Here is a 13576-nt window from a genome sequence, read left to right as displayed (position 1 = left end):
CATGTTATTTCCACAGTTTTCTCACTCTCTTTAGGTAGGTATAGATGGGAGAGGATAAAGTAAATGGAAAGAAAATGGAAAGGAGAGGGGCCCTGAAGGTGAGAGGGTAAGGGGGACAGGGCGGGTAAGAGGGGCAGGTCTGGAGTGAAACTGAGGTGAAGAGACTGTGAGGGAGTGGGAGGGTTGGAGCAAACAGCCAATCAGCACAGGGCAGAGAAAGTACAGTCAACACTAAAGAAAGTTCTCCAAAGCACCAACAGTCCTTGCTTTGGCTGCTTCTTCCCCTACCGGCTGGAGACTCTGGCTGGCTCCTCTTGGCAGCTTTCTGCCAGGCCACACCGTGGGCAGAGGGGGGCAGCCTGGGGGTTCTAGTGTCCCCTGAGTGGGTGGCTGTCTCCCTGCACAGACCTGGGTCCAACAGGGTGCTGGACCAAAACAGAAATATGCAGTGTGTAAGATTAATATTGGGCAGGTTGGTCACATGACATAAGATAAATGGATGTTACAGCTGCCAAAAGAAAGCAAACTGTCTTGTAAAAATCAGTGTGATACAAGTTAATTGCATAATTAATGCCAACTAAATTGTTACTTCACATCAAAGTTGTATGTTACTTGCAAGTAATGATCCCTACATTGTATATCATACGAATGCAGTTTGTGCTAATCTGATAACTGTGTAGTTAACTTGAGTCATTTCTGTAAGGAACCAAATCATCTATTGACTTCAGCAGGGTTAAACCAGGTATGAATTTCGTCCAATACCTTTCCATTAATATTGGGCAAAATATTAGAAACTACAGCTATGCCTGGAAGTGCCTCTTTAGCTTCCATTATAATTTCTGTATTTACTGGTCTTCATGATTTGACTCTTCCTTCCCTATATGGTGCCTGACTGGGGAGAAAAGAGAATTATCCCTTAGGGTGTTGAGGATCTACTACATCCTGACATTTCAGGCATGATCAAGAGGGAGAATTGTATTTGACCCAATGCAAACTAAATGCACAAGCCCAAGAAAAACAGATTTTTCAAATGGGGAAAAGTGATTGGCCCATAACTGTTACAGCACTAGCGAGCATCAGGATAATATATACAAGTAAACATAGGGATCAATCCTGCAGGGCTTCTGCAAACAGAGCTCTCATTGATTTTTTTTTTAGTAGGAGCTAGAGCCACTCACACAGGGTTTGCAGGCTTGGGTGCATAATTCATATGCATATTGTTCCAATATATACAACCCTGTTTTGAAGGATTTAGCTTTGTAATTATAATTTGCTACTTTGGGTTTCATTAAAAAGTTTGCACCTTGTTTGAGCAAAACTGGCCAAGTTTCAAGAGCACTTGGACTGATTAATGGTGGGGTGGAAATCACTAGAAACTCAATTGAGTTTTCCTTTGAGTTTTTGATGTTGTTCAAACTCTGAGCTCAAAAGGAAACTCAGGATGGGAACTCACCTAAACTAATTAAAGAAGAAGTTTATAGGAAGCCCTATGAACCAAACTGGCAGTGTTTTGAACAGCTTTATTTGACTAGACTCTTGGTTTGTTCTGGTTTGAAGAGAGACTGAAAAAGAATTGTACTTTTCTCTTTAAACAAAAGGGGCTGAGTGGGGCTGATTATTAAAACCTCATGTTTTGTAGTTCCCTAGGCTTCATTAATTACTTGTGGTATCATGAGATGCCTTTGAAGTCTGATATGTATTTTTATATTTATTAATTGGCTGGGGCTTAAATTGAAGCTATTGTTCATCTCTGACATCTTCAAGGAAGAGGATATGGGGGCTTTGCATGTCATTTATTGAGATGAGAAATACTCAAGATTCATATTCAAGCATCAGTATCTCAAACAATAAACACTATACAGCTATCTGTGACCATATAAGCAACAGACACCACGGTCACCAGTGAAACTGCATACTATGTGGGCCTCAGTGATAATATTCATGACTTTCAGCATCAAAAAGCACAAGCTCCTACCACTTGATAAGGAGAATCCCTATGATTAGAAATAAGCCACCTAAAGGACAATAATATCACAAATACATGAACGGATCCTGATTTTTAAAAGCTCAAACATCCACATCTGCAAGCAAACAAGAATATGAATTTGAGCATGTAATTTGTTCAGTTACCACAGATGCATGTGCAAATTGCTAGGTATGTGTATAACTATCCATTTACTGATGGCCTTGGGCACCACAACTTTTGAAAATCAAATCCACACTATTTTCTACAGTAGAGGGACACATGCAGTGCTACATACATTGCACCTAGATGCAAAAATCATACTGTACTGACAGAGGCCTTGTAGTTAAGGACCAACCATATTACAAAGCAAAATGTTTTTATAAATTATTGTACCCATTTCCATGCACATGCCAAGTAAAATTATATCCAATTTATTTTTAGTGCTCTCTCTTGAAGAGTAAAGCTAAGACTCCTGAATTTTACAGCACTTATAGACATCATGCTTGCTTACACAGGGTAGATGACTTACCACAGCCAAAAGCATGTATGTGACATGCCTCTCACTTCACTGACTTGCATGCCACACGACACCAAATACTGCAACCATTCTCCAATCATATCAGCCGGGTATATTGTATTGCTATATTGTATTACAATTACATTTTGTTTAGAAACAACATCAGAAGATATTTAGGATGAAGACATTGACGGTGCATTAGCCTACTGTCCACATTTCTTATTGCCCTACATACAAATGTTGGGATTATTTTGTCCCTGTTTGTGACCTCTGACACTTTGTTGTTGTTTTTTTGGGGGGAGGGGGGATGGTGCTAAGTACTGTGAGAGGTAATCCATCATAGGACATCCTTCAGATTAACATTGAGACTCTGGCGTTTTGAGTGAACATAAATGTGCCTCAGTCATTCTTCTTCTTTTTTTCTGAATATGACCAGTGCAATGTGCATGGAGGTAAAAAAATTATGAGAGAGCCACTTGGAAGTTTCAAGACCAGTATTAAGTTATTTTTAATGAACATAAATCCAAACAAAAATGTAATATAATCCCGGGTATGGTAGGGATAGCTATTGCCTTATCACTGATCATGTGCTTCCCAGGTGTGGATCTTCAGTTCTGTTCTAGAGCCAGACCTGTAAAGCCAGACTCTTGTTTAAGAGAAAGCAGAAACTGGTAGTCATTTGGCAACCCACATCACACTCAGACAGCTACCAAAACACTATCCTTATCTCCCTCCTTCAAGCCAGGAGACTGGCTTATAAACTGGAATACACTTATAAAGTTTGTAGATAATACCAAACTGGGAGGGATTGCAAGTGCTTTGGAGGATAGGATTAAAATTCAAAATGATCTTGACAAACTGGAGAAATGGTCTGAAGTAAATAGGATGAAATTCAATAAGGACAAATGCAAAGTACTCCATTTAGGATGGAACAATCAGTTGCACACATACAAAATGAGAAATGACTGCCTAGGAAGGAGTACTGCGGAAAAGGATCTGGGGTCATAATGGACCACAGGCTAAATATGAGTCAACAGTGTAACACTGTTGCAAAAAAAGCGAACATCATTCTGGGATGTATTAGCAGGAGTGTTGTAAGCAAGACACGAGAAGTAATTCTTCCACTGTACTCTGCACTGATTAGGCCTCAAGTGGAGTATTGTGTCCAGTTCTGGGCGGCACATTTCAGGAAGGACGTGGACAAATTGGAGAGTCCAGAGAAAAGCGACAAACTAGAAAACATGACCTATGAGGGAAGATTGAAAAAACTGGGTTTGTTTAGTCTGGAAAAGAGAAGACTGATGGGGGACATGATAACAGTTTTCAAGTACATAAAAGGTTGTTACAAGGAGGAGGGAGAATTTTTCTTTTTACTTAACCTCTGAGGATAGGACAAGAAGCAATGGGCTTAAATTGTAGCAAGGGAGGTTTGGGTTGGACATTAGAAAAAACTTCCTAACTGTCAGGGTGGTTAAGCACTGGAATAAATTGCCTAGGGAGATTGTGGAATCTCCAGCATTGGAGATTTTTAAGAGCAGGTTAGACAAATACCTGTCAGGAATGGTCTAGATAATACTTAGTCCTGCCATGAGTGCAGGGGACTGGACTAGATGATCTCTCAAGGTCCCTTCCAGTCCTATGATTCTCTGACTGTATGATCCTAAACAATCAATACATATATTCACATCTCTTTAAACTGTCCTTGTTTTTTGGCAGGTACTACTCAGTTTTATACCCATTGGAAAGAAAGATATCTGATGCGAAGTCTCGAGACCTGGTTATCTACATCTGGGCCCATGCCGTGGTGGCCAGCATTCCTGTATTTGCTGTGACCAATGTTTCTGATATTTACGCCATGTCCACCTGCACAGGATCCTGGAGCTACTCCCTAGGCCACTTGGTGTATGTCATTATTTATAACATCACCACTGTTATTGTACCAGTGGCTGTGGTGTTTTTTTTTATGATTCTTATCCGCAGAGCACTGAGTGCCAGCCAAAAGAAAAAAGTCATCATAGCTGCCTTAAGAACCCCTCAGAACACTATTTCTATTCCCTATGCCTCCCAGAGAGAAGCTGAGCTTCATGCCATGCTGCTCTCTATGGTTATGATCTTTATTTTCTGCAGCGTTCCCTACGTGACTCTGGTGATTTACCGCACCATACTCAACATACCAGATATTTCAGTCTTCTTGTTCCTCACTGCCATCTGGTTGCCTAAAGTCTCCCTGCTAGCCAATCCTTTGCTCTTTTTGACTGTAAACAAATCTGTACGGAAGTGCTTAGTGGGGACAATAGTGCAGCTACACCGGAGATATAGTAGGAGGAACATTATCAGCTCTGGGAGTGTTGCAGATACTAACTTGGAGCCCAATGTCCGCTCTGGTAGCCAGCTTCTGGAGATGTTTCACATTGGGCAGCAGCAAATCTTCAAGCCAACAGAGGATGATGAGGAGAATGAAACAAAATCCATTGGTTCTGGTGACTTTCAGCAAAAGGAAATCCCTACCACCAGTTTAGAGGTAGAACAGACGTTAGTTCAGAAATGTCTACAACACACCATTGCAGACTCAGCTGCTCAGGTGGCCCCTGCCATGCCAACAGAAGCAGATCTGGTTAATGACAAATATTCAATGCAGTTTGGCTTTGGGCCTTTTGAGTTGCCTCCACAGTGGCTCTCAGAAAATCGGAATAGTAAGAAGCGACTGCTGCCTCCCTTGGGGAATACCCCTGAAGAGCTCATCCAGACAAAGCAACCCAAGTGTAAAGCAGAAAGAAAAATCAGCAGGAACAATAAAGTCAGTATCTTTCCCAAGGTGGATTCCTAGTAGGAGCAGGAGCTCTGAATAACAAAGGAAGGCCACTTTCTACTGTACATGTGATCCCATGGATCATTGTTATGCTGAAATTTGTTACAGGCTGATTTTTGTGCCAAATACATAAAAAAACAAAAGGGAAACATATAACAAGAGTGTTCCTTATGAATGTGTTTTCATTAAATATCTACTGATGTCATTCCTGCTTTATTTGTGAAATCCAGACAGTAGTACAGGTCTGATTCACTTCCAAAGGGTATGTATAGCTTTGTGTACATTTCCTGTGAAACTTTCATGTTGTGGTCTGGGCACTCCAGTGTTTAGTAAAATGAAAACATAACTATTCTGTGTTGCAGCAGCAAGCCAATAGGCAGGACTTCAGGGAGCACAAAATAGCTAGGCCATGCCCCTTCTACACAAAAGTGGACACAGCAAGTTTCTGAGAGTTTCATTAATGAAATATACAAAGATGCCCTTTCTCTTTAGCTGACCTCTTACAGCAAAGTAAAAAAAAATGCCATGTCAGGAACAGCCCATAGGTTTCTTATACATGTTGCTCTTCTCTTCCTTTTGTAGCCCAGTTACTTTCTCAGTTAAAGTATGCTCACTTTTGGCCTAAAAAGGATCAACTAGCATGAGGAAGCCCAATTCGTGGTGTAGGAGGCCCCCCAAATTGTTTAAAAATTAACAGAAAAAAACGTCTAAAATAGTCATTTCCTCCCTTTAAAAACAAATGCATTCCTGTAGTTTAATGAAAAGTAGACTGTAGACCATGTGATACAGTTTCTTCCCAAAGGAGCATGCATAGATGTGCTGAGGGCATGAGCCAATGGCAGTTAGATCCCATGGTGATGTGCATGGTGCATATGCCTAGTGGGTGCATGATTTCGGCATGCTGTAAATAGCCAGAGTCCTGGGTAAATATGTGCCTGCAGAGTAGTCTGCTTGTGCCCTCTTCTTTTGACTGTTTTGTGAAAACACAAGGCATTGCCTTTATTTGCCTGCATTTCCCAAGGTGCAGAAATGGTAATACCTTGCAAAAAAGTGATGTTGCAGCAAGCTGATGATTAGCCGCCGAATGGAATAAATGTAAGTGCCATTCTTTACCTTTGGCGGGAGTAGGGAGACATCACAACCCCTAAATTTCCTTTTAGTGGTGGGCATAAACCCCAAATATGCTAATTGTAATTTACACCACTCATCTCATACTAGATCATCCAATGTATGACTTTCACAGCAGATTTCCACTCCTGGTGCCTAAATCCTTTGTGAATCAGAACCAAACTGTCCATTCTATCAACAAGCTAGTCTATCTAGGAGTGCTCAGGCATTGTACTGTAGCTCACCTTCCTCCTTGATTACAGATATATTGTTTTGCGTATCTTGAATGTGAATTTTAAACTGTGACAGTCTGTAAGACAACCTTAAAACTACTGTACCCCTGGAACTTTAATCCTTATTCAGTTGCAAGCAGCCCTTCCTTTCTTCCATCTCTGCATTTGCTGTTGTCTCACACTGTAGTTTATCAAAAGCACAGAGTGATGATACCCTAGTACTCTTTGTGCGCACTTGTTCTCCGTCTGTAGTTTAGATCTTTGGTGCATGCCAAGCCCTCACCTGTAGCCTACTGCCTGTTTAGTAAGTAGTTTTCTTTAAAATGTACTGTCTAGTTTAAAATAACTTGCCAAATCTGACCAGCCCAGTGTTAAAAGAAAGTGGTGTCACAACCACCCTGCTCTTCCGATTTAGCTATATGGGAATGGGGTCTGGCTAGTGGAAGGGAGTGGAAGGTCCCAGGGTGGAAAATGTTGAGAATCACCATTGCTAGTTATATTTTGTAAGTGTTGATAAAACATTACAATGGAATGTGTGTTTGTTTTTTCAGAGTTACTAAATCAGCAGCCTTTATTAACAACACATCTAAAAAAGAAAGCTGTCAGCTGCTGCATCTTTCTTATAAGCTTTTGGTTAAATTAAACATTTGTGGTCTACTTCCTAGTAGGCATGAGCCAAAGCCAGCAGTCTTCATCTGGACCTTTCCCCTTTCTCCAAACTTGGGACTTCAGATAAAATGGAACCCAGCTCTGAACCTCCCTTGAAAAAACAAAGCCACCCTTGGTTTTGCCCATTCCTACTTTCACGTTCAATATAACAATGATAAACATGGAGTCAAATTCAATAGACTTACATCAGGCATGAATTTGACCATTTTAATCCTGGATTGTTTTGGAGGGTGACCGGGTTTGGTTGTTTTTCATTATGAAGACAAACATATATGTTTCCATTCACACTGAATGTATTTAGAAGCTGGCTTGTATTTTTTTCAAACTGCCACTTGGGACACTGCATTGTTTCAGGAAACAAATTTGATTAGGATGCATTTTTTTACACTTTAAGAATTGCTTTGGAATATAAATGATAGCTGGAAGCATTTTATTTTAGTCATTTTTGCAGCAGAGTTTATCCATTTGAACTTCTGTGAGAATCAGAGAAATGTATGAAAGCACATCTTTTGTGTTCAGAGAAGGAATGAGCCCCTGGATAGCGCATAATACAGATGCTTTAGTCAGTCTATAAGCAACCAACACTCTGATAGAACTGTAGTCAAAGAACAATACATAATTCAGGTGAGTGATAATGAGCTAGGGAGTATTTCACTTTTAGGGTGCTGGTTTAAACTCAGGATAGATCACCAGGAACAGTCATTATCATCATAGGGCTTGTCACTACATTCTTTCATCAGGGTGCCTCCTAAATGTTGGAGCAGCCTCATGCATTTACCTAAGCCTCTGCTCTGCACTGTCCAGGTGTTCCACCACACTATTCCAGTCATGAGAGTCTCAGATCTGCAGCAGAGCCCCAGATAGTCCACCTCTTCTAGGGTTGTCAACAAACACACAAAGAAATTAACACATACCTGTGATAGTTCTTGGGGTACCCAGGACTGTGAGTCACCTTGTAACGCCCCTGCCTCCAGCATGAGAGAGACTTGCTTATACTTACCTGGGTGTCAGCTCCCTGACACCACCAGCCTGTTAGCCACCCAAGCACTCTCCTCTGGGCTGTAGTGTCCAGCCCCTTATCCACTAAACACTCACAGAATACCAGGTCTGCTGTCCCCAAAGGGTCAGTATACACACCAGTTTGTATGATTCAACTCAGGATGAGCATCTTGCTTAATACTCCAGCACTGAGATTACTCCTGGGGAATTCTGCGCCACTGTGCGTGTGCAGAATTCATGTCCCCTGCAGATTTCTTTGCTTCCCCGCAGAAAAATGACTTCCTATTCCTTTTAAGCTCTTCCCTCCAAGTCTGACATCTTTCACAAGTACAGCAGGGTAGGGCCGCCTGAGCCCACAATAGCTCATTAACCTTGTGTCAACCCTGTGTGGGGTTTGTATACCCATTACAGGCTGTTTGTTGGCTTCTGACTTCTAGCTATGCAATATGCTCTCTGGTAACCTGCTATGAGGAAAGAGCTAACTATCAGGAGTTCTACCTTCTCCTGATCATCAAATCAAATGGGAGGGGGGACCCAAACATCCATCCCCATACTAATCATTGGGGAAAGTAAAGGAAATTGAATGATGGAAAAAGAAGGAAGAAAAGACTGAGGTAATTTGGGCAGGCAAAGAGACTGGAAGATGATCTTATCCCTTTAAGAAGAACGTTATAACCCCACAGAAGAAAGAATACAGAAAAATCACTCATAACTCATAATGTTCGGAAGAATAAATCTTTTACAAGGAAAAGTACAGATTAGAAAACAATGTCAATTTCCTGTACGCAAGTGCTCCCTGAAAATAATGTAATATTTAAATAACATATGGGTTTTAAACAAAGCAATTATTCAGCATTGTAGTGCTGCATTGGTTGGCTCCTCTGGCAACAATGGATTTTGATTGCATAGCAGGATACACTTGCATAGAAAGCCAGGAGTCTTTTAGTACATTAGAACATTTAGTTGTTCTGAAGTTGTAGTAATTTAATGTATGCACTTGATTTTTAATATATATTTATACACATGTATACCTGTATGTATATTTTGCAGATAAAAAGCTGTCAGGTTTGCTCTACTCTGATATTTGTCCCCTTTTATAATCCTTTTCTCTTGTCTATACTAGAGGTCTGCTTGCAAGTACTTTAATAATCAGTTTCTAAGGGGTTGTTGTAACCTTGTTTTGTATCTGGAATACACCACTAGATTTGAACTCCCAGTTTCATTAATCTTGTGATGTTTGGGGCTATCACACCGAACCCTAAAACAACAGACAAAAAATATTGTTACTTTTTAAGTTGCTAGCTTAACATTTAAAGTTGAAGCGTATGTATATCAAGTAACACTGCAGTTTAAAGACAAAACAACTAAGCAACAGAAAGTAATGGAAATGAAAGGTTGAGGGAAAGCTGACAATGTATTCAAATATTCACAGTTTACACAACATCTGGAATAAATGCATCTGCACTCTTGTTTCCTGTCTTCCTCTTGCTTCACCTGCCCCGCAGAGCTTTAGAATTCTGTAGGATGCCCAGTTCCCTGTCTTGCTGTGTCCTGAAGAACTTGCTGTGTCCTGAAGAAGCTTCTCACAGCTCCTGTCTCCTCTCCTTCCACGGCATGGCTCCTACAAAGCATGCAAAAGAGCATATAGACTTTGCAAAGTGGATTATAAAGAGCTTTTTAAAATAGCCTCTCTCTCTCTCTCTACTAGGCTTTAATGGCATATCTTTAGGTATGTATGGTTTAAAGTGTTACAATCAAGCTTTTATTTTTTTAAAGCTAAAGAGCACTCATGAAAAGGTAAGACACTGTATGATTTCAATAAAACTCATTTGTAAGGAGCCATAACTTAATGGTTTAGCTGACTGCCTTCAGACTTTCAAAAAAGAATATACCTGGAAAGTATTCACATTTTATTTCATTTGAAAAATACTTTTTTCTATGTAAAATTAGGGGTTATTACAATAGGTGTTATAAAGAAGTTATAGTGGTATCTGTACCTATTGAACTGCTGCTTTGGAACTAGTCATAGTAATCTTTAACAACCTATAATTCAAGGACACATCAATTTTCTTCATACAGAAAAAACCTAAAAAACAAAAACCTGGTTGCTAATCTGCAATAAAACTTTGACATCTGAACAAAATTAAATAAACCCACCCCCTTGTAACTTGAAACCTGTTCTACACAACTCTGAACACACAAGCTCTACTACTTGAACTGAGAAAAGCTGCAGCCTCCCTCCTGTTCCCTGGAGGCCAGAGAGAGAGGAACAGCAGGGGTGCTGCCAAGAAAGATCTTCATTTCATGTCAATTTTAAAGCTGCTAAACCAGTCAAGGTCAGTGAAGAGTTCGGAAAGATTGATTTTTCTGGTTACTTTACTCAGCAACACCAAAAATGTGGAATGTAATAACATTTCTTTGCTCCTTGAACTCGTCTTCTGCATACTCAGTGCTTAGCACTTAGAGGCTTTCCAAACATTGATATGCTCTTCTCCCAGACACTGCTCTGAGGTAGGTGCCAGCAGGTATTATATCTGTCTTACAGATAGGAGAACAAAGGCAGAGAGGTAGAATGCTAAGGTGTCCCGTCCCCCGCCCCCCGCCCCTCCTCTTACCCCAAGACCCTGCCCCCCAGCCAAGCCAGAAGCCAGAGCCGGCCCAGGCTGGGGAGCCCGAGTCCCTCCACTTGCCTGGGGTGTGGGTGCCTGAGAGCAGTCCCTACCTCCTGAGCCCCGTGCCCAGGGCAGGTGGAGGGTCTGCGGTCCCCAGAGCTGCCCAGGCAGCGCTTACCCCTACCCAGCTCCAGCTTCTGGCCTGGCCTGAGTAGGGTTGCCAACTTTCTACTCGCACAAAACTGGACACCCTTGTTCCGCCCCACCTCTGAGGTCCCTCCCCTGTCCTGCCCCTTCTCCGTGGCTTTGTCCCCTCTCACTCCATCCCCCCTCCCTCTATTGCTTACTCTCCCCACCCTCACTTACTCGCTCATTTTCACCGAGCTGTCTCAGAGGGTTGGGGTGTGGCAGGAGGCGAGTGCTCTGGCTGGGGGTGCGGGCTCAGAGGTGGGGCCAGAAATGAGGAGTTCAGGGTGTAGGAGGGGGCTCCAGGCTAAGGCAGTGGGATGGGATGCAAGAAGGGGTGCAAGGAGGGCTCTGGCTGTGGATGCGGGCTCTGGTATGGGGCTTAGGATGAGGGATTTGGGGTGCAGGAGGGTGCTCCAGGCTGGGATTGAGGGGTTTGGAGGGCGGGAGGGGCTCAGGGGTTCAGGCTTCGGGTAGCGCTTACCTCAAGCAGCTCCTGGAAGCAGCAGCTTGTCCCGCTCTCGCTGCTACGCAGAGGCGTGGCACACTGCCCCGTCCGCAGGCACCACCCCCGCAGCTCCCATTGGCCACAGTTCCCAGTCAATGGGAGCTGCAGAGCCAACGCTTGGGGCGGCGGCATCATGCGGAGTAGGGTGACCAGGTGTCCAGTTTTCGACTGGAACACCTGGTCAAAAAGGGACCCTGGCAGCTCTGGTCAGCAACGCTGACTGGGCCATTAGAGGTCTGGTCGGCGGTGCTGCATCGCTAAGGCAGGCTAGTCCCTATCTATCCTGGCTCCACCCTGTGTCCCAGAAATGGCCAGCAGGTCCGGGTCCTAGGCGAGGGGGGGGGCCACGGGGCTCCACGTGCTGTCCCCGCCCCGAGCACTGTACTGCCATTGGCTGGGAACCGGCCAATGGGAGCTGGTGGGGGGTGCGGGCAAGAGTGGCGCGTAGAGCCTCCTGCCCTTGTTATTCTCATACAAAACACACGGGATCTTTATAGAGGAAGGTAAATACGCACAGCATTTATTGAGAATACCACAGTTAGCATATACTTTTTAGACACACACACACATAGTCCTGCAGTGATGTTTATAGTTACCAGTCCAGAGTCTGGATCAATCTAGTGGCCAGCCAGATTGGTCGCAGAAGGGAGCAGGGCTCTATTGGTCGCGATCCGATGCTCCTGGAGTGTGGCAAGACGAACCCAAAGTCTCATGGCCAAGCACCCTGTTCTTGTATGTTTTTTTCTCTGTTGAAGCCTATGGATTTTGCTGTGTCGTTTGTGACCGGTTACTTCTTAATTGGTGTAAACATTCCAATACACCTTGAGAGGGTCATCCTGTCCTTTGTTCCGATTTAATCAATTGTCCTTAGGGGTGCCAGCCTTTACCCCAGGGTCGTCAATCTGCCCTTCATTATGGATGTGCGTTGATGATTCTTTGATGTCCTTTAAGTCTCTTCACTCCTTCTTCCTTGACTCTGGCTATAACAATGGCCTTCACACCTTATCTTTTCCTGATGCATACATTCCTCATTCACACAAACAGACTGAGAATACAAACAGTAGTATTTTATATCGAGCAAAAAGGCATTGCAAATTAAACCTAGCTAAGTTTTACAATCAATAACCAAGACAATTTACATTGAGACCCAGGCCTTCAATGTTCCTCTAATCTACTTAACATAGACACAATAGAGAATCCTGTCTCTTACTTACTAAAACCTTAAAACAAAGAAATGTATATTTAACTAGAGTGCCTATATTGTAATACATATAGGAAACCATAGCAGACGTTATAACTTATCTTAAAACAAAAGGGTGACCATAATCAGTCATAAGGATTGTTCTGGTCTGTCATTCCTTTCTGCTATTCAAAAAGGGTGGATGACAGGGTTAAATCAAATCATACATTAATTCTCATAGTACATTATAAAATCCAGCTCCTACACCCTCCCCCGCCTAGGACCCGGACCTGCTGGCTACTTCTGGTGAGCATGCAGTGCAGTGCCAGGACAGGCAGGCAGTCTGCCTTGGCCCCCCCCGCTGCACCGCTGACCGGGAGCTGCCCAAGGTAAGCCCACACCCCAACCCCCTGCCCCAGCCCTGAGCCCCCCCAAGACCAGAGCCCCCTCCTGCACCCCAAACCCCTCATCTTCAGCCCCAGCCCAGACCCTGCACCCCGAAACAGAGCCCTCACCCCCTCCTGAGCCCCAACCTTCTGCCCCAGCCCTGAGCCCTCCCAAACCCAGAGCAACCTCCTGCACCCAAACCCCTCATCCTGGCCCCACCCCAGAGTCCTCACCCCCTCCTGCACCCCAACCCCCTAACTCGACCTGCAGTCCCCTCTGCCCCACCCCCAGCCTGGAGCCCCCTCCTGCACTCCTAACCCTTCAGCCCCAGCCCCACCCCAGAGCCAGCACCCCCAGCCCAGAACCCTCACCCCCTCCTGCACCCCAACCCCCTGCCTCAACC

At 43.6% G+C, this 13576-nt stretch overlaps 1 protein-coding gene across 1 annotated transcript in view; it reads left to right on the top strand.

Annotated features, from left to right (window-relative positions):
• GPR176 (G protein-coupled receptor 176) overlaps positions 1 to 5310 on the top strand; it is an 80646-nt gene extending 75336 nt beyond the window's left edge. The window contains exon 3 of the mRNA XM_065404425.1: positions 4200 to 5310. Coding sequence (XP_065260497.1) covers positions 4200 to 5310 — 1111 coding nt within the window. The remainder of the gene's footprint in view (positions 1 to 4199) is intronic.
• Positions 5311 to 13576: the final 8266 nt, after the last annotated feature.

This window comes from Emys orbicularis, chromosome 4 (genome assembly GCF_028017835.1).
Source record: "Emys orbicularis isolate rEmyOrb1 chromosome 4, rEmyOrb1.hap1, whole genome shotgun sequence".
NCBI lineage: Eukaryota > Metazoa > Chordata > Testudines > Emydidae > Emys > Emys orbicularis.
Note: the sequence above shows the minus strand (reverse complement) of the source record. Positions and strands in the feature narration are given on the sequence as shown.